The 25,185-nt window shown below is 41.7% G+C and overlaps 1 protein-coding gene across 1 annotated transcript in view; it reads right to left on the bottom strand.

Annotated features, from left to right (window-relative positions):
• Positions 1-25,185, bottom strand: part of LOC128644022 (clathrin heavy chain 2-like) — a gene marked incomplete at its 5' end in the record, with an annotated part of 61,030 nt that overhangs the window by 28,667 nt on the left and 7,178 nt on the right. The window contains 9 exon segments of the mRNA XM_053696785.1: positions 14,199-14,321; positions 14,517-14,669; positions 14,776-14,847; positions 14,849-14,977; positions 15,062-15,259; positions 15,653-15,826; positions 16,076-16,189; positions 22,643-22,769; positions 23,484-23,680. Of these exon segments, the coding sequence (XP_053552760.1) occupies positions 14,199-14,321; positions 14,517-14,669; positions 14,776-14,847; positions 14,849-14,977; positions 15,062-15,259; positions 15,653-15,826; positions 16,076-16,189; positions 22,643-22,769; positions 23,484-23,680 (1,287 nt within the window).

Raw genomic sequence — 25,185 nt, 5'->3', positions numbered from 1 at the left:
TTTGAAATAACAGTGAAAAAAAGGCAGTTAAACTAACAAAAGTTTTACAGTGTATGTAACAAGTTAGCAGAGCATTGCACCCACTTGCAAATGGATGATTAACCCCTTAATACAAAAAACAGATTAACAAAACGAAAAATATGTTTTAAACAGTCATAACAGCTCCTACTTTTGAAGCCCTTTTGAGCCCTTCAGAGATGTCCTATAGCATGCAGGGGACTGCTGAGGGAAGCTGAATGTCACTGTTTGTAATTTTAACTGCACCAACTGTAACTTTTATACTATAACAGTGGAAATTGTTTCTATGCAAAATTTAAGCCAGCCATGTGGAAAAAACTTAGGCCCCAATAAGTTTTATCACCAAACATATGTTAAAAACGATTAAACATGCCAGCAAACGTTTTAAAACACATTTTTACAAGAGTATGTATCTCTAATAATAAGCCTGATACCAGTCGTTATCGCTGCATTTAAGGCTTTACTTACATTACTTCGGTATCAGCAGTATTTTCTTAGTCAATTCCATTCCTAGAAAAATATTTTACTGCTCATACCTTATCTGCAGGAAAACCTGCACGCCATTCCCCCTCTGAAGTACCTCACTCCTCAGAATGTGTGAGAACAGCAAATGGATCTTAGTTACGTCTGCTAAGATCATAGAAAAACGCAGGCAGATTCTTCTTCCAAATACTGCCTGAGATAAACAGCACACTCCGGTGCCATTTAAAAATAACAAACTTTTGATTGAAGAATAAACTAAGTAGAAAGCACCACAGACTCTCACAACCTCCTATCTATGTTGAGGCTTGCAAGAGAATGACTGAATATCGCAGTTAGGGGAGGAGCTATATAGCAGCTTTGCTGTGGGTGGACTCTTGTAGCTTCCTGTTGGGAAGGAGAATATATTCCATAAGTAATGGATGATCCGTGGACTGGATACACTTAACAAGAGAAATCAAGCGTTCAATTTCCAAGCAGTCAGCTGCAGAGAAACTAGGTTTGGATGTTCGAATGGACCTTGTACTAGAAGATCCTGTCTCAAAGGTAGCTTCCATGGTGGAGCCGATGACATATTCACCAGGTCTGCATACCAAGTCATGCATGGCCACGCAGGAGCTATCAGAATCACTGAGGCCTTCTCCTGTTTGATCCTGGCTACGAGCCTGGGAAGGAGAGGAAACGGTGGAAACGCATAAGCTAGGTTGAACGACCAAGGCGCCACTAATGCATCCACTAGAGTCGCCTTGGGATCCCTGGATCTGGACCCGTAGCAAGGAACCTTGAAGTTCTGTCGAGACGCCATCAGATCCATGTCTGGAATGCCCCATAATTGAGTTAACTGGGCAAAGACCTCCGGGTGGAGTTCCCACTCCCCCGGATGGAAAGTCTGACGACTCAGATAATCCGCCTCCCAGTTGTCTACACCTGGGATGTGAATTGCAGATAGATGGCAGGAGTGATCCTCCGCCCATTTGATGATCTTGGTTACCTCTTTCATCGCCAAGGAACTCTTTGTTCCTCCCTGATGGTTGATGTAAGCTACAGTCGTTATGTTGTCCGACTGAAATCTTATGAATCCGGCCTTCGCTAGTTGAGGCCAAGCCCGGAGCGCATTGAATATCGCTCTCAGTTCCAGGATGTTTATCGGGAGAAGAGACTCTTCCCGAGACCATAGACCCTGAGCTTTCAGGGAGTCCCAGACCGTGCCCCAGCCTAATAGACTGGCGTCGGTCGTGACAATGACCCACTCTGGTCTGCGGAAACTCATTCCCTGAGACAGGTGATCCTGAGTCAACCACCAACGGAGTGAGTCTCTGGTTACCTGGTCTACTTGAATCTGGGGAGACAGGTCTGCATAATCCCCATTCCACTGTCTGAGCATGCACAGTTGCAATGGTCTTAGATGAAGTCGAGCAAAAGGAACCACGTCCATTGCTGCAACCATTAGACCTATTACTTCCATGCACTGAGCTATGGAAGGTTGAGGAATAGAATGAAGAACTTGACAAGCCTTTAGAAGCTTTAATTTTCTGACCTCTGTCAGAAAAATCTTCATTTCTACAGAATCTATTATTGTTCCCAGAAAGGGAACTCTTGTAGACGGGGACAGGGAACTCTTTTCCCCGTTCACCTTCCACCCGTGAGACCTGAGAAAAGCTAATACAATGTCTGTATGAGCCCTTGATCTGGAAAGGGACGACGCTTGGATTAGGATGTCGTCTAGGTAAGGTGCCACTGCAATGCCCCTCGGCCTTAGAACCGCTAGAAGGGACCCTAGCACCTTTGTGAAAATTTTGGGAGCAGTGGCTAGACCGAATGGAAGAGCCACGAACTGGTAATGTTTGTCCAGAAAGGCGAACCTTAGGAACTGATGATGATCTTTGTGGATAGGAATATGTAGGTACGCATCCTTTAAATCCACGGTAGTCATATATTGACCCTCCTGGATTGTTGGTAAAATCGTTCGAATGGTTTCCATTTTGAACGATTGAACTCTGAGGAATTTGTTTAGAATTTTTAAATCCAGAATTGGTCTGAAAGTTCCCTCTTTTTTGGGAACTACAAACAGGTTTGAGTAAAACCCCTGACCTTGTTCCACTGTTGGAACTGGGTGTATCACTCCCATCTTTAACAGATCTTCTACGCAATGTAAGAATGCCTGTCTCTTTATCTGGTCTGAAGATAAGCGAGACATGTGGAACCTTCCCCTTGGAGGGAGTTCCTTGAATTCTAGAAGATAACCCTGAGAGTCTATTTCTAGTGCCCAGGGATCCTTAACATCTCTTGCCAAAGCCTGAGCAAAGAGAGAAAGTCTGCCCCCTACTAGATCCGGTCCCGGATCGGGGGCTACCCCTTCATGCTGTCTTGGTAGCAGCAGCAGGCTTCTTGGCCTGTTTACCCTTGTTCCAGCCTTGCATTGGTTTCCATGCTGGCTTGGCCTGGGAAGCGTTACCCTCTTGTCTAGAGGCCGCAGAGTTAGGAGACGGTCCGTTCCTGAAGTTGCGAAAGGAACGAAAATTAGATTTATTCTTAGCCTTAAAGGGCCTATCCTGTGGGAGGGCATGGCCCTTTCCCCCAGTGATGTCTGAAATAATTTCCTTCAATTCTGGCCCAAAAAGGGTCTTACCTTTGAAAGGAATATTAAGCAATTTTGTCTTGGAAGACACATCCGCCGACCAAGACTTTAGCCAGAGCGCTCTGCGCGCCACAATTGCAAAACCTGAATTTTTCGCCGCTAACTTCGCCAATTGCAAAGCGGCATCTAAAATAAAGGAATTAGCTAACTTAAGTGCATGAATTCTGTCCATGACCTCCTCATATGGAGTCTCCTTATTGAGCGAATTTTCTAGTTCTTCGAACCAAAAACACGCCGCCGTTGTGACAGGAATAATGCACGAAATTGGTTGGAGGAGGAAACCTTGCTGAACAAATATCTTTTTAAGCAAACCCTCCAATTTTTTATCCATAGGATCTTTGAAAGCACAACTGTCCTCGATGGGAATAGTCGTGCGTTTGGCCAACGTAGAAACTGCCCCCTCAACCTTAGGGACTGTTTGCCATGCATCCCTCCTTGGGTCTACAATGGGGAACATTTTCTTAAATATAGGAGGTGGGACAAAAGGTATGCCTGGTTTCTCCCACTCCTTGGTCACTATGTCCGCCACCCTTTTGGGTATCGGAAAGGCATCAGGGTGCACAGGGACCTCTAGGAATTTGTCCATTTTGCACAATTTTTCTGGAATGACCAAAGAGTCACAATCGTCCAGAGTAGTTAGTACCTCCTTAAGCAGGGCGCGGAGATGTTCTAACTTAAATTTAAACGTCACAACATCAGGTTCTGCCTGTTGAGAAATTTTTCCTGAATCAGAAATTTCTCCCTCCGACAGACCCTCCCTCACTGCCAATTCTGACTGGTGTGAGGGTATGACAGATAAATTCTCGTCAGCGCACTCTTGCTCATCCACTGTATTTAAAACTGAGCAATCACGCTTTCTTTGATATGCTGGCATTTTGGATAAAATATTAGCTATAGAATTATCCATAACTGCCGTTAACTGTTGCATAGTAACAAGCATTGGCGCGCTAGATGTACTAGGTGTCGCCTGCGCGGGCATAACTGGTGTTGACACAGAAGGAGAGGATGCTGAACTATCCCCACTACCTTCACTTGAGGAATCATCTTGGGCAACCTTATTAAATGTGACAGTACTGCGTTTGCTGCGGCTTCACCTGTCCTTGGGGGTTATTCGCCACCGAAATAAGCCTTCCAGGAACGTTTTTAATAGCCACCAGACCCTCTCACATGAAGCTGCATGCACTGCATCCAAAAGAAACTGCGCAATTAAGGCGCGAAAATGAGGCTCTGCCTACTAGAGTGAAAGGCCCTTCCTGACTGGGAAAGGTGTCTAAACGACTGCCTGGCGCTTAAAAACGTTACCAAAGTATTCTCAAGTTTTAAAAACACTTCAAACCACATATAAATATCGAATAAAGCAATCGATTTAGCCCACAATAGTGTCAACCAGTATATAGCCCATTAATAAGCCTTCATTCTGTTATGAGTCTAAGAAAATGGCTTACCGATCCCAAAGAGGGAAAATGACAGTCTTCTAGCATTACTAAGTCTTGTTAGAAAATGGACTAGTCATACCTTGAGCAGAGAAGTCTGCAAACTGTTCCCCCCCAACTGAAGTTCTCTAGGCTCAAAAGTCCTGCGTGGGAACAGCAACTGATTTTAGTTACTGCTGCTAAAATCATCCTCCTCTTTAAACAGAACTCTTCATCACTTTCTGTTTTAGAGTAAATAGTACAAACCGGCACTATTTTAAAATAACAAACTCTTGATAGAAGGATAAAAAACTACAACTAACACCACATACTCTTCACCATCTCCGTGGAGATGCTACTTGTTCAGAGCGGCAAAGAGAATGACTGGGGGGCGGAGCCAGAGGGGGGTCTATATGGGCAGCTTTTGCTGTGCTCTTTGCCATTTCCTGTTGGGGAAGAGAATATTCCCACAAGTAAGGATGACGCCGTGGACCGGACACACCAATGTTGGAGAAAACAAGTGCATTTAAAGGGACAGTCAGCTGATGCATTAGGAAGGAAAAGTAAAAAAAAAACACTCAAAAGTTGCCCTTTAAACAATGGGGGGTTTTCGTTTGTTTTTTGTTGTTTTTTAACCCCTTAATGACCAAGGACGTGCCAGGCACATCCTACAAAAAACGGTTGTTAACTACCAAGGACGTGCCTGGCATGGCCTCGGGTTTCAAGCACTGGAAGGGATTGTGATAGCTTCCAGACGCTTTCAGGGTATTGACAGTGATGCCTCGATATTCAGGCATCCTGCAATACCCTCTGGTAAGCAACCTATGCAGAGAGGGCCATCTCTGCATCGGCCAGCGATGGTGCCGATTGTTGGTGGCGTGGGAGGGACAGGAGGGAGGCGGGTGGGACCGCTACACTACAGAAAGTGAAAGTGTTAAGTGAGTGGGAAGGAGGGAGAGAGAGTGTTAAGAGATTTGGGAAAGGGATCTGGGAGGGGGAGCAAGGTAAGTTATTGATAAAGCAGCTAGACTACGGAAAAAAACGGGTTTATTAAAAATAAAAAAAATTTAGCCCAATTTTACTGGAAACTGGGGGTACAGGCAGGCGCCAGTACCTAAGATGTCGCCTAACAGAGAGGGGAGGGTTAGAGAGCTGTTTGGGGGGTGATATTACCCAGCAAAAAATAAAATATTTTTAAAAAAAAATTACACACATATACATATACACATATATATATATATATATAAATAAATATATATATATATATCCGCCGTACACTGAATCTTCAAAGCAAGGTACGCGATTCAAGATGGTGTCCCTTGCATTCCTATTGGCTGAAAGATTTGAATCAGCCAATAGGAATTAGAGCTGCTAAAATCCTATTGGCTGTTCAAATCAGCCCATAGGATTTAAGCAACTCTAATTCTATTGGATGATGAATCAGCAAATAGAATGAGAACTGCTTAAATCCTATTGGCTGAACAGCTGTTTAAAAGAGCTGTTTAACTTAGGGCAATGCCCAACAAAAGGAACTTTTTAAAAGCCATTGGTAGTTTATTGTAGGCTAGGGTTTTTGGGTGGGCTTTTTTATTTTGATAGGGCTATTAGATTAGGTGTAATTCTTTTTTATTTTTGAGAATTCAGTTTGTTATTTTTTGTAATTTAGTCTTTTTTTTTGTAATTAGATACTTTGTTATTTTTAGAGTAGTATTACGATTTTTTTTAATGTGAAGTTTTTAGTTTAATTTTAGTTTAATAATTATATTAGTTTAATTGTTAGTTTATACTTTTTTTTAATTTGACAGGTATGTTTAAATTTAATTTAAGCTAGGGAAATTGTAATTTTAATATAACGTTAGGGGGGAGTTAAGATTAGGGGTTAATAGTTTAAATTAGTTTATTGCGATGTGGGGGGCTTTCGGTTTAGGGGTTAATAGTTTAATTTATTATATTTGGTTAATAGGTTTATTATAGTGGCGGCAGTGTAGGACTTAATAACTTTAGTATAGTGGGGGCAATGGGGGCGGACGGCAGATTGGGGTTAATATTTAAATAGTGTTTGCGATGTGGGAGGGCGGTGGTTTAGGGGTTAATAACTTTATTATAGTGGTGACAATGTCGGGGAGCGGCAGAATAGGGGTTAATAAATGTATTATAGTGTTAGCGATGCGGGAGGGCCTCGGTTTTGGGGTTAAGAGGTAGTTTATTGGTGTTAGTGTACTTTTTAACACATTAGTTATGAGTTTTATGTTACAGCTTAAGATGGCGGTACAGATCTTGTCATTTTAGAGTGCAACCCTCGCTTTTTAACCTCCCAGAAAAACTTGTAATATCAGCGCTATGGAAATCCCATTAAAAAAAATGTCAGTTTTACGAGTGCGGTACCGACGTTGCATTGCAGGCTAAAAGGCTTGCGGTACACCTATACCGACAAGACTTGTAATGGCTGCGGTGCTGTTTTAACGCTGAAATGACCATATTTTCAGCGTTAAGAGCCGTAACGCACAAATCGTAATCTAGTTGATAGTGAGTTATAATACTGCCCCTACGCCATATGACTATGTATCACATCCCTATTTTGACATTTTTTTCACAAATGTGCAGCAATTTTTTTTTTTATTTATTCAATATATGATATATTGCATTCTCTTGAACAAATTCATGGACGTTTAGTTGACAGCAAATTGTATAGAGGCTGTAACCAGTGTCAGATTAGGTAAGACTTTTAAAAGACTGAAGAAAGATTTCAGCTGCATAGTATTTCTGGGGTTGATGATACTTTGTTTTTAACCATATGCAATCCTTGTTGTAACCAGTGTCAGATTAGGTAAGACTTTTAAAAGACTGAAGAAAGATTCCAGCTGCATAGTATTTCTGGGGTTGATGATACTTTGTTTTTAACCATATGCAATCCTTGTTGTAACCAGTGTCAGATTAGGTAAGACTTTTAAAAGACTGAAGAAAGATTTCAGCTGCATAGTATTTCTGGGGTTGATGATACTTTGTTTTTAACCATATGCAATCCTTGACCATCAAAATCACACGTCTACAAAATTAAAAGTGATCTTTCAAGAATTACCATTTTTTTCATCTTTATTTACAGCCCATGATTTATACGTTATTGCGGTACCTTTTCAACATTTTTTTATGTTCAGCATAATTTTCCCCAGTTAACATATCATTTAAAAAGACAATGGGTAAATAGTTAATCCATAGAATGTTGTCATATCACTGGTTCAGAGGCAATTACAAAACTCTATTTGTCTATACTGGAACAATCCTTTAGGAACACTCATAGGTAAAAGATGAATGGGAATTAGGGAGAACTTAACTGCAAAATATGCATTCAAGTCCAGTTTAGTAAAAGTTTTCATCCTGCCAGTGTTTCAAACCTTACCCTTACAGGTGAGAACTCCAGTAAAATATTTTGTTCTTGCACATCTTTTTAGAATACTAATATTTTTTCTGCTTTTGTTTTTTTAACTTGTACTCTTACCCATGTGCTTGACCTATTGGTGCAAGCAGCTCCTTGGAATATGTTTGCAAGTGTATTCCTGTTTTTCACAGCAGTATAGCTAAATTCAACCTCACAGTATTTAATCCTTATAACTGAAACCATAGGTCCTGTGCCCAAATACATAATTGTCTTTTTCCTTCTACTTCATTTCTGCAGCCTCAGCAACTCTCTCCATGCTGTTTTTTTACCATTTTTGTAAATGGTCTTTTTTACAACTGTCCCAGTATAACTGCCTTAGTGCAACTACTTGAAACCCATACTGCACTCATGCTCTTTAAATTAGTTCCTAAAATCACACTTTGCCACAGGAAAGACTGGAATGTTATGCAAAGCAGCAGTATCGATTCAGTCAACCCCCATAGGCAACAAGAAGTCAGAGTGTGCTCCAATACAATCTTAAGGCTTGGCTGATAGGCCTTTTTGGCTCTGTCATCCATGGCCTTCTTTTAAAATAAAATGCTGAAATAGGCATATTTAATAAAACAAAAAGAAAATTTATGCTTACCTGATAAATGTATTTCTTTTTGACACGATGAGTCCACGGATCATCTTAATTACTAATGGGATATTCACCTCCTGGTCAGCAGGAGGCGTAAAGAGCACCACAGCAAAGCTGTTAAATAGCTCCTCCCTTCCCTCCCACTCCAGTCATTCAACCGAAGTTAAGGATAGAAAGGAAAAACCAAGGTGCAGAGGTGTCTGAAGTTAATAATAACCCACAACCTGTCTTACATGAACAGGACGGGCCGTGGACTCATTGTGTCAAAAAAGAAATAAATTTATCAGGTAAGCATAAATTTTCTTTTCTTTTTTAAGACACGATGAGTCCATGGATCATCTTAATTACTAATGGAATTGAATACCTAAGCTAGAGTACACAGATGATACGGGAAGGACAAGACAGGGAACCTAAACGGAAGGCACCACTGCTTGAAGAACCTTTCTCCCAAAAGCGACCTCGGCCGAAGCAAAAGTGTCAAATTTGTAGAACTTTTAAAACTTGTGGAGAGAGTACCAAGTTGCAGCCTTGCAAATCTGTTCCACAGAAGCTTCATTCTTGAATGCCCATGAGGAAGCAACAGTCCTTGTGGAATGAGCCACAACTCTCTCTGGAGGCTGCTGTCCAGCAGTCTCATAAGCAAAACGTATGATACTTTGCAACCAAAAAGAAAGAGAAGTAGCTGTAGCTTTCTGTCCCTTACGTTTTCCTGAGAAAACCACAAACAAAGAAGAAGAAAGACTGACTAAAGTACTTAGTCGCCTGCAGGTAAAACTTTAAAGCATGGACCACGTCCAAATTGTGCAGAAGACGTTACTTCTGAGAAGGATTAGGACACAAGAAAGGAACAGCAATCTCCTGATTAATGTACCGATCAAAAACAAACTTAGGAAGAAATCCTAATTTAGTACGTAAAACTACCTTATCTGAATGGAAAACAAGGTAAGGAGACTCAGACTGCAATGCTGAGAGCTCTGACACTCTACGAACAGATGAAATAGCCACAAGAAATAAAACTTTCCAAGATAACTTAATATCTTAAGGAATGCATAGGCTCAACTGAGCCCTTCCAAAAACCTTAAGAACTAAATTCAGACTCCATGGAGGAGTAACTGGTTTAAACACAGGCCTGATCCTGACCAAGGCCTGACAAAATGATTGTACATGTGGAACATCCGCCAGACGTTTAAGTAGCAAAATAGATAAGTTTGAGATTTGACCCTTTAGGGAACTAGTCGATAAGCCTTTCTCCAAACCGTCTTGGAGAAAAGACAAAACCTTTTGGACTCCTAACTCTACTCCATGAGTAGGCCTTGGATTCACACCAATGGAGACCATTTACTCAATATCTATGGTAAATCTTTCTAGTTACAGGCTTACAAGCCTGAATCATGGTCTCTATGACCGAGTCAGAAAAACCCCGCTTGGCCAAAATTACGCGATCAATCTCCAAACAGTTAGTTTTAGAGAAACTAGATTTGGGTGAAGGAAGGGCCCTTGATTAGAAGTGCATAACAAATAATGCGAGGCCAAGCAGGAGTGATGAGGATCACCGATGTCCTCTCCTGCTTGATTCGAGCAATGACCTGAGGAAAAAGCGCAAACTGAGGGAAAAAGTATGCTAGACTGAAGCTCCAAGGAACCACCAGAGTATCTATCAGTTCCGCCTGGGGGTCCCCGGACCTCGACCCGTATCTTGGTATTCTATAGAGATGCCATGAGATCTAATTCCGGCTGATCCTACTTAAGAATCAGGCTGGAGAGGTCTGCCTGTTCCGAAATCCCCTCCCAGTTGTCCAACCCTGGGATATGGATCGCGAACAGGCAGCAATAATGGACCTCCACCCACTGAATTATTTTGTTTATCTCTGTTATCGCTAAGGAACTCCTCGTTCCTCCCGGATGATTGATGTAAGTCACTGACGTTATGTTGTCCGACTGGAACCTGATAAACTGGACCGAGGTTAACTGTAGCCAGGCCAGAAGAGCATTGTAGATCGCTCTCAGCTCCAGAAAGTTCATAGGAAGATCAGACTGACTGAGTCCAAACCCCCTGAGCCTTTAGAAGGCTGGCGTCTGTCACAATCACTCAAGATGGTCTGCGAAAGTAGGTTCCCTGGGAGAGATGATCCAGAGACCACCACCATTAAAGAGAAAACCTTGTCTCCTGCTCCATTCGAGGAGACAAATCCGTATAATTTCCGTTCCTTTGCCTGAGTATGCTTAACTGCAGAGGTCTGAGACGGAACCATCAACCCGATTACCTCCATGTACTGAGCCACTGATGGCCGAGAAGTGGACAGAAAGGCTAGACAAGTATTGAAATACTTTATTTCCAGACTTCTGTCAGAAAAGTCTACATTGATAGGGAATCTGTTATGGTTCCCAAGAAGGAAATCCTTGGATTTGGGATTAAGGGACTCTTTTTCCAAATTTACCTTCCATCCGAGAGATCTCGGGAAGGATAACAACATTTCCATGTGAGATCTTGCTTGTTTTAAGTATGGCCCCTGCAGTAGGATGTTGTCAAGATAGCACGCCACTGCAATGCTCCGTAAACGAAGCACCGCCAACAGAGATCCCAGAAACCCTGAAAATTCTGGAAGCTGTGGCAAGACCGAAGGGGAGAGTCACAAATTGGAAGTGTTTGTCTAGAAAAACATACCATTGGAACTTGTGCTGATCCCAGTGAATGGGAACATGTAGGTACACGTCCTTTAAAACCACTTTGATCAAGGGAGAATGGAACGAACAGTTTCCATTGTGAAGGGCGATACTCTGAGGAATTTGTTTAGACTCTTGAAATCAAAACTCAGACCTGTTCCTGTATCGGAACAGGAAGAATCACTCCCATGTGAAAGAGGTCTCTTACACAGTGCAAGAACGCCTCTCTTTATCTGGTCTACAGATAATCATGAGAACTGGAACTACCCTTCTGCTCGTAGGAAGAGTAGATAGGTTCCCTTGAATTCTCAAAAGGAACAAAAAATAAATCTTAACTAGAGGGAGGAATGACCCTCAGCTCCCGTAACATTAGACTATCTCCGTCAACCCAGGCCCAAAAAGGGAATCGCCAAAGGCTAGTCTTAGATGAAGCATCCTCAAACCAAGATCTTAACCATTAATATTTTTGAGCCGATACGGTAAGCCTGAAATCTTAGCTTACCGTACACTTGACAGGAAGTAACTAATAGAAAGGAATTCTTATTCTGGATTTCCTCGAGGGGAGTGTCTGTCCGAATAGAACCAGACAACGTATGAACCAGTATGTTGCCGCATAAGGTAGCCATATCAAACCTAGGTTGCCAACTTGAGCAAGCCCACAATATCCATGGACTCCGTAATGGAACAATTATCCCCTATTGGAATAGAAGGTCTCCTGGTTAGCGTGGAAATTATACCACCTTGTGTACCGTCTGCCGAGCATCCTTGAGGAGTCCGTTAAGGGAAACCTCTCCCTCAATATAGGAAATGGAAAAAAAAAAGGGATACCCGTTCTCTCTCATTCTTTAGTAATGATCTCAGAAGCTCGATCTGGTACAACATAAGAATAACAACGACCATGATGTTGTTCCAGAGTAGCTAAAACCTCCTGAGTACTAGACAGAGGTGGACTAGCATAAACCTGAAAGATACTACATCAGTATCAGCAGGAGGAATTATACCGTCAGAATCTGAGAATTTATTCCCAGATGTTACCGAAGTATCCTCAGGCTTCTGGGAGAAGACCTCTGAGATACCAACAACTGTGACAGAAATCCTGCTCACTGAATGTTTAGTTTTCCTCTTGCGCTCTCCCTGCAGCATGGGAAAAGCCCACAACGCATCCTGGACTGCCTAGTACGAGAAGGAAGCGATGTCTTGCAAGGTAACTCCAGGAGCAGTCGTGGAGGAAGCGCAGGGCACTGGTTGAATGGACGCTAAGTTTTTTGGGACACTTGAGGAGAAGGCTGCAGAATATATTGAACATTGTCAGAATGCATCTTAAACAGCATCTGAGACAATGTTGGCTCTGAAAAAGAGGTTTATCTCTTAACTGTAAAACCCAGAACAGAAAGTTTTGTTTGGCAAAGCATTAAGTATATGTAACATCCTTATTCACATTCTTGATCACATAAAATTTGAATATCCTAGAGATACTGTGTCTTTAAATATTAAAAGTAACTTTATTAACATATAAAGGGATCTTTTGGACAATTGATCACAAACATGCAAACTAAAATTTTGATGTTACTGTGACTTTAAATGGCAAAATAAAATACTTTAGGGAAAAATTATTCTTTAACCCATAAGGGAAAAACCCCAGACCTCAGCTCAGCTTTGCCGAGGCGTGTGTCTGCCAACGGGTAGGAAAGAACAAATAGTAGGCATCCAGACTCCTTAAGAATACCTTTTAACACGGAATGTGAAGCCTCTCTACTGCGTGACAAAACGCAGCAGAGGAGACCCACCGTCACTGTCCGTTACATCGGGCTTAGGGCTATGTGTAAAAAAAGCGTGCAATGTCGCGTAGCCTATCTCCGCCCATCGTGGGCGTAACAAAGTAAACCTCCCGGCGGCAACACTCTGCTTCAGAAATAGAGCCATCGGGAGAATTAACCGCATGGCGCACATTGTCAGAATGCATATTCAATAGATAAACCTCCCGGTCGGCTAGACAATTGTCAAAAGAGCTGTTTGGAGTATGAAAGTGTCAGCAAAGATAACAGGCCTAGCTGCGCAACAAAGTTAAACCTCCCGGTCGGCTAGAATACCAAATAAGCCGTTGGGAGAAGGAGATTGTCAATTATACATAATCAGGCTAGCTGTGCAGCAAAAATAAACCTCCCGATCGGCTGCTGAATTAAAATAAAGCCGTTGGGAGTTGCCATCCTGTTGAACCAAACATAAACATAAGAGCCACCTCTCCACGTCCCCAGTGCCTGTAGAAACTGCCCTATAACTTAACCCTTCCTAAGGATAATGTCATCTTGTGTCCATTTTTTGTATATATTAAAGTGCCAAATTTTTCTGTGTACGTACCCCAGAAAATACAAGTTAGCACTTACCTTAGAAGTCTACCCGGCAGTAAGGCAGCTCACTCGGCTTGCGAGGTCCTCTCCCTCACATTGGCCTGTGGAAACAAAAAGTACGGAGTATTTCTCCCTCAGACTTTCACAAAAAGGGCAGCATACAATCTATGGGAGGCGCAGTGAGAATTATGTCCCACAAGTTCCCAGTGCTCTACTGAAGAGACTGAAGTGGACTACAGCTACACCCTAGGACAAAGAGGCACAATCTTGTACTACTTTAAAAATAATAAACTCTTGATTGAAGAATCTTTTCTAACACCTCACTTTGCCACTTCCTATCACTAACGTAGGCAAAGAGAATGTCTGGGTGGGAGGGAAGGGAGAAGCTATTTAACAGCTTTGCTTTGGTGTTCTTTGCCGCCTCCTGCTGACCAGGAGGTGAATATCCCATTAGTAATTAAGATGATCTGTGGACTCATCATGTCATTAAAAAGAAAGCATATTTTTGACAGGCAGCACCACATTATAAGTGAACTTATTTTCATAAGTTATGAGAAACCAAAAGAAATACATGCAAGTGTGCAGCCAACAACGTAAAGCAAACCTTATGATCAGCACTAACCTGATTGATATTGGCCAAGGGTTCTTCATCCTGCACCAGCATCTGAGAAAACTGTAAACCCTGTTCTGGGCTGATCCGCATAACACTGCGGAGAAGGAAGATCCAGTCTGGCGTGTACCCCACCTAGCAAGAGTAAATGACAGTGTCATTGAATCTAGAGAATATAGGTTGAATATTTTCTATAACACATTTAAATAACAGAGAAACTAAATTACATATATTTGTTTTACAAAATTAAACCCATTAGTACTATGAAATATTAGAAACCGGGAGAAAGGCTTTCAGACATGTCTCAGCTTCATCTGCAATGGTTCTCACCTTTTTGGCATAGAGGACAATCTTCTGAAACTGTCCTGTCTCAGCAAAGCACTGGATCACTTTGCTTGGCACGTTGGCCCGAAGATAAACACTCAGAGCAAGAGTTGGATCTACAGCTTTGACAAGGTCTCCCAGCTCCTCAGAGCACTCCAACTGCACAGAAAAAAAACACAGAAATATGGTAGCACTATACAGACATACAAAAAAACAAAGAGGAAAAGGTATACAAATCCATCAGAATAATTTAGCATTGTTCTACCTTATCTTCTTTAAGCCACTTTTCTAACAGCTGTTTGCGTCCCTGTTGCAGGACCGGCCTGCAAAGCTCTAGGAGACTCTAGTTTGTTCAACTGTCCCTGATCTAGTAAAATGCCAAAGTACTGAAGCAAAGGGGATGCTTGTCCAGGTTGTGCTGGCACTGTCTGAAACTTCCTTATTGTGTCTGCTGTGCGCAAGATTCCCTAGAAAGAGAGATAAAGAGATGTCAAAAGAATAAAACCTCTATTGCTAATTAGTTGTATCAGAAAATATCAATAAAGGGCTACCTTTGGTGCACATGCGGCTACTTTGGCTGCTTCAGAGTAATTCCCTTGAGTAAAAAGTGTGTTAAACTTCCTTGCAAATAGTTCCTCAGCCCCAGCCAGATTGCTGCGAACAGCCATGCGTAGTCCCAGATCTGGGTTCTGTAGTACATTGGTGGCATAGTTCACAATGTTATCCTCTTCCACACACACGGAGAGCACCTAAATAACCACAGGGAAATTTGAGAGGTTGTGCAAGGCACACATGTATTTAACAGTCCAAGAGTTAGTGGATACAGGTACTCCAAATAGCTAATATCACAAGGAATGCCCAGTCCCTCACAGACCAAAATTAGACCCAATGTCAGTTGAAACTATACAAAGTTTAACTAGTGTGAATTCCACAGTACCTTATAGAGAAACTAAAGTAAAAAGGGCAAAACCATTAAAATACGAGTAAGTAGAGAGGAAAAATGTCTAGTTATGAAAAAATGGAGAATATAATTTGCTTTTAGCATCACTCTTTGCTCATTCAAATATAGATACCAATACCTTTAAAATATGAGATATTTATCAAACTTTAAATCTTAATTTCTATCATTCCTAGTTTCCTACCTGTCCTTTCTTGTTTACTCCTATGATGCCAGAGGTAGGTTCATGGGGAGCTGTGACAAAGATGGTATCAGCACTGATGCGGTTCATGTAGATACAGACACCTGATTCCAAGTCATACATGTGAATGTAGCCATACTTTGTAATCAAATAGATTACTCCATGCTTAGAACCAATCTGGGAAAGCAGAACATGTATAGAAGACAATGAATGGGTAAGGCAAAAGAAAAGTGCGTATTTTACTTATTACAAAAAAATTAAAATTGTCTGAAGCGTGTAAACACAACCAGCATGGAAAATATAGGAAGGAAAATAAACTTGATTATAAAGCTAACCATTCTACAAAGCTTGGATAAGAAGATGGTAGACATCATATGGAACAAGTGCTACCAATTTTACTAGAGCAGACATGAAAGTTACTATTACCTGCATGGCTACAGGGAAGTCAGTCTGGGCCTCAGGGGGGAAGAAGACGTCTACAGCTTTCTTGGCAAAGGGCTGGTTTCCATTGGCTGGCTGCCCAACCTCTATGATGTGCAACTAATTGGAGAGCAACATAATTGTGATTATATATATATATATATATATATATACACACACACACACATATATATACACATATACACACACATATATACATACACACACATGTTATGGGTAAAGTAAGAAATTGGGTAATCCTAGCATTACCCGGGTAAACCTGACATTACCCAAGCGTCTTTGGATAAAGCCTGATGTAACATGATAAATCATCTCAGAGTGCATCGAGTCACTGCATCAAACATATACGATGCACTATCATTTTTGCCTCCGTCTGGGGGGTTCAAGGGGGGTGAAGCATCCCTTGTAAACCTCATTTACAAGGGTTGTCAGAGGATCAGCAGGGCACCTTCCTTGAACCCACCAGGCAGAGGCAAAAACAGAATTTATGTTTACCTGATAAATTACTTTCTCCAACGGTGTGTCCGGTCCACGGCGTCATCCTTACTTGTGGGATATTCTCTTCCCCAACAGGAAATGGCAAAGAGCCCAGCAAAGCTGGTCACATGATCCCTCCTAGGCTCCGCCTTCCCCAGTCATTCGACCGACGTAAAGGAGGAATATTTGCATAGGAGAAATCAATATGATACCGTGGTGACTGTAGTTAGAGAAATTAAATCATCAGACCTGATTAAAAACCAGGGCGGGCCGTGGACCGGACACACCGTTGGAGAAAGTAATTTATCAGGTAAACATAAATTCTGTTTTCTCCAACATAGGTGTGTCCGGTCCACGGCGTCATCCTTACTTGTGGGAACCAATACCAAAGCTTTAGGACACGGATGATGGGAGGGAGCAAATCAGGTCACCTAGATGGAAGGCACCACGGTTTGCAAAACCTTTCTCCCAAAAATAGCCTCAGAAGAAGCAAAAGTATCAAATTTGTAAAATTTGGTAAAAGTGTGCAGTGAAGACCAAGTCGCTGCCTTACATATCTGATCAACAGAAGCCTCGTTCTTGAAGGCCCATGTGGAAGCCACAGCCCTAGTGGAATGAGCTGTGATTCTTTCAGGAGGCTGCCGTCCGGCAGTCTCATAAGCCAATCTGATGATGCTTTTAAGCCAAAAAGAGAGAGAGGTAGAAGTTGCTTTTTGACCTCATCCTTTTACCAGAATAAACAACAAACAAGGAAGATGTTTGTCTGAAATCCTTTGTAGCCTCTAAATAGAATTTTAGAGCACGAACTACATCCAAATTGTGCAACAAACGTTCCTTCTTTGAAACTGGATTCGGACACAAAGAAGGCACAACCTATCTCCTGGTTAATATTTTTGTTAGAAACAACTTTCGGAAGAAAACCAGGTTTAGTACGCAAAACCACCTTATCTGCATGGAACACCAGATAAGGAGGAGAACACTGCAGAGCAGATAATTCTGAAACTCTTCTAGCAGAAGAAATTGCAACCAAAAACAAAACTTTCCAAGATAATAACTTAATATCTACGGAATGTAAGGGTTCAAACGGAACCCCTTGAAGAACTGAAAGAACTAAATTGAGACTCCAAGGAGGAGTCAAAGGTTTGTAAACAGGCTTGATTCTAACCAGAGCCTGAACAAAAGCGCTGAACATCTGGCACAGCCGCCAGCTTCTTGTGAAGTAAAACAGATAAAGCAGAAATCTGTCCCTTCAAAGAACTTGCAGATAATCCTTTCTCCAAACCCTCTTGTAGAAAGGATAGAATCTTAGGAATTTTTACCCTGTTCCATGGGAATCCTTTCGATTCGCACCAACAGATATATTTCTTCCATACTTTATGGTAAATTTTCCTAGTTACAGGCTTTCTAGCCTGAATAAGAGTATCAATGACAGAATCTGAGAACCCACGCTTTGATAAAATCAAGCGTTCAATCTCCAAGCAGTCAGTTGGAGTGATGCCAGATTCGGATGTTCGAACGGACCTTGAACAAGAAGGTCCCGTCTCAAAGGTAGCTTCCATGGTGGAGCCGATGACATATTCACCAGGTCTGCATACCAAGTTCTGCGTGGCCACGCAGGAGCTATCAAGATCACCGAAGCCCTCTCTTGATTGATCCTGGCTACCAGCCTGGGAATGAGAGGAAACGGTGGGAACACATAAGCTAGGTTGAAGGTCCAGGGCGCTACTAGTGCATCTACTAGAGTCGCCTTGGGATCCCTGGATCTGGACCCGTAGCAAGGAACCTTGAAGTTCTGACGAGACGCCATCAGATCCATGTCTGGAGTGCCCCATAATTGAGTTATTTGGGCAAAGATTTCCGGATTGAGTTCCCACTCCCCCGGATGAAATGTCGGACGACTCAGAAAATCCGCTTCCCAATTTTCCACTCCTGGGATGTGGATTGCAGACAGAGTGGCAGGAGTGAAGCTCCGCCCATTGAATGATTTTGGTCACTTCTTCCATCGCCAGGGAACTCCTTGTTCCCCCCTGATGGTTGATATATGCAACAGTCGTCATGTTGTCTGATTGAAACCTTATGAATTTGGCCTTTGCTAGTTGAGGCCAAGCCTTGAGAGCATTGAATATCGCTCTCAGTTCCAGAATGTTTATCGGGAGAAGAGATTCTTCCCGAGACCATAGACCCTGATCCTTCAGGTGTTTCCAGACCGCGCCCCAGCCCACCAGGCTGGCGTCGGTCGTTACAATGACCCACTCTGGTCTTCTGAAGCTCATCCCTTGGGACAGGTTGTCCAGGGTCAGCCACCAACGGAGTGAATCTCTGGTCCTCTGATCTACTTGGATCGTCGGGGACAAATCTGTATAATCCCCATTCCACTGTCTGAGCATGCACAGTTGTAATGGTCTTAGATGAATTCGCGCAAAAGGAACTATGTCCGTTGCCGCAACCATCAAACCTATTACTTCCATGCACTGCGCTATGGAAGGAAGAAGAACAGAATGAAGTGCTTGACAAGAGCTTAGAAGTTTTGATTTTCTGGCTTCTGTCAGAAAAATCTTCATTTCCAAGGAGTCTATTATTGTTTCCCAAGAAGGGAACTCTTGTTGACGGGAATAGAGAACTTTTTTCTACGTTCACTTTCCACCCGTGAGATCTGAGAAAGGCTAGGACAATGTCCGTATGAGCCTTTGCTTGTGGGTAGAGACGACGCTTGAATCAGTATGTCGTCCAAGTAGGGTACTACTGCAATGCCCCTTGGCCTTTAGCACCGCTAGAAGGGACCCTAGTACCTTTGTGAAAATTCTTGGAGCAGTGGCTAGTCCGATTGGAAGTGCCACAAACTGGTAATGCTTGTCCAGAAAGGCGAATCTTAGGAACCGATGATGTTCCTTGTGGATAGGAATATGTAGATACGCATCCTTTAAATCCACCGTGGTCATGAATAGACCTTCCTGGATGGTAGGAAGAATTGTCCGAATGGTTTCATCTTGAACGATGGGACCTTGAGAAATTTGTTTAGGATCTTGAGATCCAAAATTGGCCTTCCTAATGGAACAGGATGAATCACTCCCATTTTTAACAGGGTCTTCTACACAATGTAAGAATGCCTGTCTTTTTATTTGGTCTGAAGACAATTAAGACCTGTGGAACCTTCCCTTGGGGGTAGTACCTTGAATTCCAGGAGATAACCTGAGAAACTATTTCTAGCGCCCAAGGATCCTGAACATCTCTTGCCCAAGCCTGAGCGAAGAGAGAGAGTCTGCCCCCCACCAGATCCGGTCCCGGATCGGGGGCCAGCATCTCATGCTGTCTTGGTAGCGGTAGCGGGCTTCTTGGCCTGCTTACCTTTGTTCCAGCCTTGCATCGGTCTCCAGGCTGGCTTGTTTTGAGAAGAATTACCCTCTTGCTTAGAGGATGTAGAATTTGAGGCTGGTCCGTTTCTGCGAAAGGGACGAAAATTTGTTTTATTTTTAGCCTTAAAAGACCTATCCTGAGGAAGGGCGTGGCCCTTTCCCCAGTTGATGTCTGAAATAATCTCTTTCAAGTCAGGGCCAAACAGCGTTTTCCCCCTTGAAAGGGATGTTAAGCAATCTGTTCTTGGAGGACACATCCGCTGACCAAGACTTCAGCCAAAGCGCTCTGCGCGCCACAATAGCAAAACCTGAATTTTTTCCCCGCTAATCTAGCTAATTGCAAAGTGGCGTCTAAGGTAAAAGAGTTAGCCACTTAAGTGCTTGAACTCTGTCCATAACCTCCTCATAAGAGGATGCTTGATTGAGCGACTTTTCTAGTTCCTCGAACCAGAAACACGCTGCTGTAGTGACAGGAACAATGCATGAAATTGGTTGTAGAAGGTAACCTTGCTGAACAAACATCTTTTTAAGCAAACCCTCTAATTTTTATCCATAGGATCTTTGAAAGCACAACTATCTTCTATAGGGATAGTGGTGCGTTTGTTTAGAGTAGAAACCGCCCCCTCGACCTTGGGGACTGTCTGCCATAAGTCCTTCCTGGGGTCGACCATAGGAAAATAATTTCTTAAATATAGGGGGAGGGACCAGAAAGGTATGCCGGGCCTTTCCCATTCTTTATTTACAATGTCCCGCCACCCGCTTTGGGTATAGGAAAGCTTCGGGGGGCACCGGGACCTCTAGGAACCTGTCCATCTTACATAATTTCTCTGGAATGACCAAATTGTCACAATCATCCAGAGTAGATAACACCTCCTTAAGCAGAGCGCGGAGATGTTCCAATTAAATTTAAATGTAATAACGTCAGGTTCAGCTTGTTGAGAAATTTTCCTGAATCTGAAATTTCTCCCTCCAGACAAAACCTCCCTAGCCCCTTCAGACTGGTGTAAGGGCATGTCAGAACCATTATCATCAGCGTCCTCAGCTCTTCAGTATCTAAAACAGAGCAGTCGCGCTTTCGCTGATAAGTGGGCATTTTGGCTAAAATGTTTTTTAATAGAATTATCCATTACACGCCGTTAATTGTTGCATAGTAAGGAAGGATTGCGTACTAGATTCACTAGGGACCTCCTGAGTGGGCAAGACTGGTGTAGACATAGAAGGAGATGATGCAGTACCATGCTTACTCCCCTCACTTAAGGAATCATTTTGGCAACATTATTATCAGTGGCATCATTGTCCCTACTTTGTTTGTCACATTCCACACATATATTTAAATGGAGAGGAACCTTGGCTTCCGAACATACAGAACATCGTCTATCTGATAGTTCAGACATGTTAATAGGCATAAACTTGATAACAAAGCACAAAAAACGTTTTAAAATAAAACCGTTACTGTCTCTTTAAATTTAAACTGAACACACTTTTTTACTGAATATACGCAAAAGTATGAAGGAAATGTTCAAAATTCACCAAAATTTCACCACAGTGTCATAAAGCCTTAAAAGTATTGCACACCAAATTTGAAAGCTTTAACTCTTAAAATAACGGAACCGGAGCCGTTTTTACATTTAACCCCTATACAGTCCCTGGTATCTGCTTTGCTGAGACCCAACCAAGCCCAGAGGGGAATACGATACCAAATGACCGCCTTCAATAAGCTTTTTCAGTGGATCTGAGCTCCTCACACATGCATCTGCATGCCTTGCTTCTCAAAAACAACTGCGCATTATAGTGGCGCGAAAATTGAGGGCTCTGCCTATGACTAGAAAAGGCCCCCAGTGAAAAAGGTGGTCCAATACAGTGCCTGCCGTTTTTTTTTAATAAAATGCCCAAGATTAAAATAACTCTCCAAAGTTATAAACCATTAAATATGCTTATAAAGTAATCGTTTTGGCCCAGAAAAATGTCTACCAGTCTTTAAAAGCCCTTGTGAAGCCCTTTTATTCTTATATTGAAAATTAAGAAAATGGCTTTACCGGATCCCATAGGGAAAAATGACAGCTTCCAGCATTACCAAGTCTTGTTAGAAATGTGTCATACCTCAAGCAGCCAAAGTCTGCTCACTGTTTCCCCCCAACTGAAGTTAATTCCTCTCAAACAGTCCTGTGTGGAAACAGCCATCGATTTTAGTAACGTTTGCTAAAATCATTTCCTCTTACAAACAGAATCTCATCTCTTTTCTGTTTTCAGAGTAAATAGTACATACCAGCACTATTTTTAAAATAACATACTCTTGATAGAAGAATAAAAACTACATTAAACACCAAAAAACTCTGAGGCCATCTCCGTGGAGATGTTGCCTGTGCAGACGGCATAGAGAATGACTGGGGAAGGCGGAGCCTAGGAGGGATCAATGTGACCAGCTTTTGCTGGGCTCTTTGCCATTTCCTGTTGGGGGAATATGAATATCCCACAAGTAAGGATGACGCCGTGGGACCGGGACACAGCCTATGTTGGGAGAAAAAAATAGTGTAAGATGAGGGAATTACATTACAACAGGCTTTACCCACAGTCGCTTGGGTAATGTCAGTTTTACAAGGGGGAAAACCTAGGATTACCTGGATTTCTGAATTTACCCGCAACACATATATATAGTATATATCAATCAAGAAGATATGCAACATTTAAAAACAAAATAAGTCTGAAGTCTAGATCTGCTCACCTTTCCTCCTGCTTGTCCATCGTACAGGCAAAGGCATAAGAGAGTAGAAGGTTTTGAGTTCTTTTCTATCTTGAATTCGGCAAATGCGGCAGCATGACCCTCGAATGTGCCTGGTGACAACACCTTCCTGTCCCACAGAGTATAGCATCATTTGCACCAAACCACACGATATTTTGCTGAACAGATTGAATAGAATCAGAAGGGCATAAAACATAAAAGACTCACTATGATGTACATTGTACTGCTGGTTTTAAATCATGAAACAAACTGAGATAACCCCCTCAACGTAAAATTGTTTTTAAAACTCATTCAACATAGAGCCAGATTAACTTAACATCTGCAGATAAAAAAATTTTTATAGATTTCTACAGTAGTAATGTATCCCAAATGTGGTTCTCACGCAACAATATTGTGCCTAGGTCGGTGAATGGTCTACTAAAACCACAGTGCACATACTCACTGATAACAAAAGGACAATGAAAAATAATAATAGTAAATAATGATTGTTTTGTATGAAGAAACGGTTTAAGCTGTTTAAAGTGGCAGCAACAGTAAGTACAACTATACAAAGGTATCTACTGTGCATAGGCTAAAACAGACCGCTCCACAGAAAAAAAATTAGCACAGCAATAACCATTTTTTAAGAAACAAAGCACATTACTTTTTTTAGAGTGGAACAAAGACAATGTTTGAGTATCATTTTCTATTAATAAACGTCTTGGCTATGTGGTTAATTACTATTCTTTTTAACTGAATATAAATTACCTGAGCTGAGATACCAATGAGAAGAAGCCACTTCTGCTGCTCATTCTGTCCTGTAGTTGATTATCTGACAACCTGCCAGGCTTGCATGGCGGTCAAACATTTTCTGAGGTTGGGAGTCACCTTCCATGCTCCAGTTGTAGACAGCAGTCTCTGTAACCAGGGCCACCGTGTTGACAGATTAATCCACTTCCAGAAGATAACTATCCTCTGCCATGGTGTGAGCTCTTTACTGTGCTCTTCACTCAATATTAAAGATTTGTAGGGTTTTTCCAGCTGAGATGTGAAGAAAACAAAATGAGGAATCATTCCAGTAGCAAGCAAATTAATATTTTGGCTACCTAGTAATGTAATTTCAATTAGAAACTTCCATTTCTCCCCTTATTTAGATTTAGTGAAATATGCATAACTACATGATCTTTTTAGCATTGATTTCATAGCAAGAATGGAAATAAAATTAAGCTTTTAAAAGCACACTTCCACATACAATTAGGAATGTGGTAATTACTTAATGTCTTCCTATCTGAAAAGTACTAAAAGGAAACCATAATTCTGCATCTAGAAGAGTGAGATTATAACAGTATTTGGTTACCTACATAAAAATATAATTTTATGCGTAACTGACTAATTTTATTTCATGGGTGGTGAGAGTCAACGGTTGCATTACTCCTGGGAATTATACTCCTGGCCACTTAGGAGGGAGGCAAAGATCCCAAAACTACAAGAGCCCTTAAAAGCCCATCCAACTTACTGGAAACTACAAACCCCCACACTTAAATACATAGAAACTCAATTATTATCTTTCATGTTTCAGAAAGCATGTAATTTTAGAGGCAACTTTCTGATTCACTCCTATAATCAATTTTTATTTGTTCTCTTGGTATCTTTATTTGGGCCAGTTCCAGGAGCTTACTTTCCTGCTTTTTTCAAATAAAGATACCAAGAGAACAAAGAAAAATTAAAAAATAGGAGGTAAATCAGAAAGTTGCATGCCCTATCTAAATCATAAAAGAAAATTGGGTTTCATATTCCTTTAACTGATCGGCACCCATTTATATATATAACGTAAAACCAAAAGGAAGAGGCTAGGGACTGTCCCTGTGGCAGGCCTACAACTAACTCCCAAAGAGTGATCTTGTGCCACTACCCATACTCAAAAGAACATTCCTCAGTGTAGACTGTAGTTCTTTGGAGGGAAAAACTGGGCCTCAAATCGGTCTGAGAACCCTACTCATAAACACCAGGGGGTAAGACCTTTCCTTCTTCATCTTCTCCTGAGAAGGGCAGAGACAAGACAGTTTCCAGTAAGGTTGGAGGGGATTTTAAGGAGTATAATTCACAGGAGTAATGGATCATGGACTCTCACCACTTATGAAAGAAAACATGGTTTCCAGTAGCAAAATGAAACTGAAAACTATAATATAATAATTCTAGTTAAATAAAACTATTTACCATTGTTATTATTAAGGTAATGATTATAATGTTCTCCTCAGGACCTTTTTTAGCGGGTGCACCACCCAGATGATTTTTACCAACCACCATATTTAGCCAATATTAGGAGACAATTAGCTAATATTTTGCATAAATTATCATTTAAAGTACAAATTTGCATAATTAAACATATACATTATTTGAGTAGCTGAAAATTATAATAATAATAGATAATATTACACTGCCCCCCACCCAGCTACTTTTTTAATGCTGCCTGGCAGGCAAAATGTTCTGAGGCGAACACAGAATTATTTTTCTCCTTCCAACAAAGTACAGCTAAAAAGCTTATC

The sequence above is a fragment of the Bombina bombina genome, unplaced genomic scaffold (genome assembly GCF_027579735.1).
Source record: "Bombina bombina isolate aBomBom1 unplaced genomic scaffold, aBomBom1.pri scaffold_972, whole genome shotgun sequence".
Taxonomy (NCBI): Eukaryota; Metazoa; Chordata; class Amphibia; order Anura; family Bombinatoridae; genus Bombina; species Bombina bombina.
Note: the sequence above shows the minus strand (reverse complement) of the source record. Positions and strands in the feature narration are given on the sequence as shown.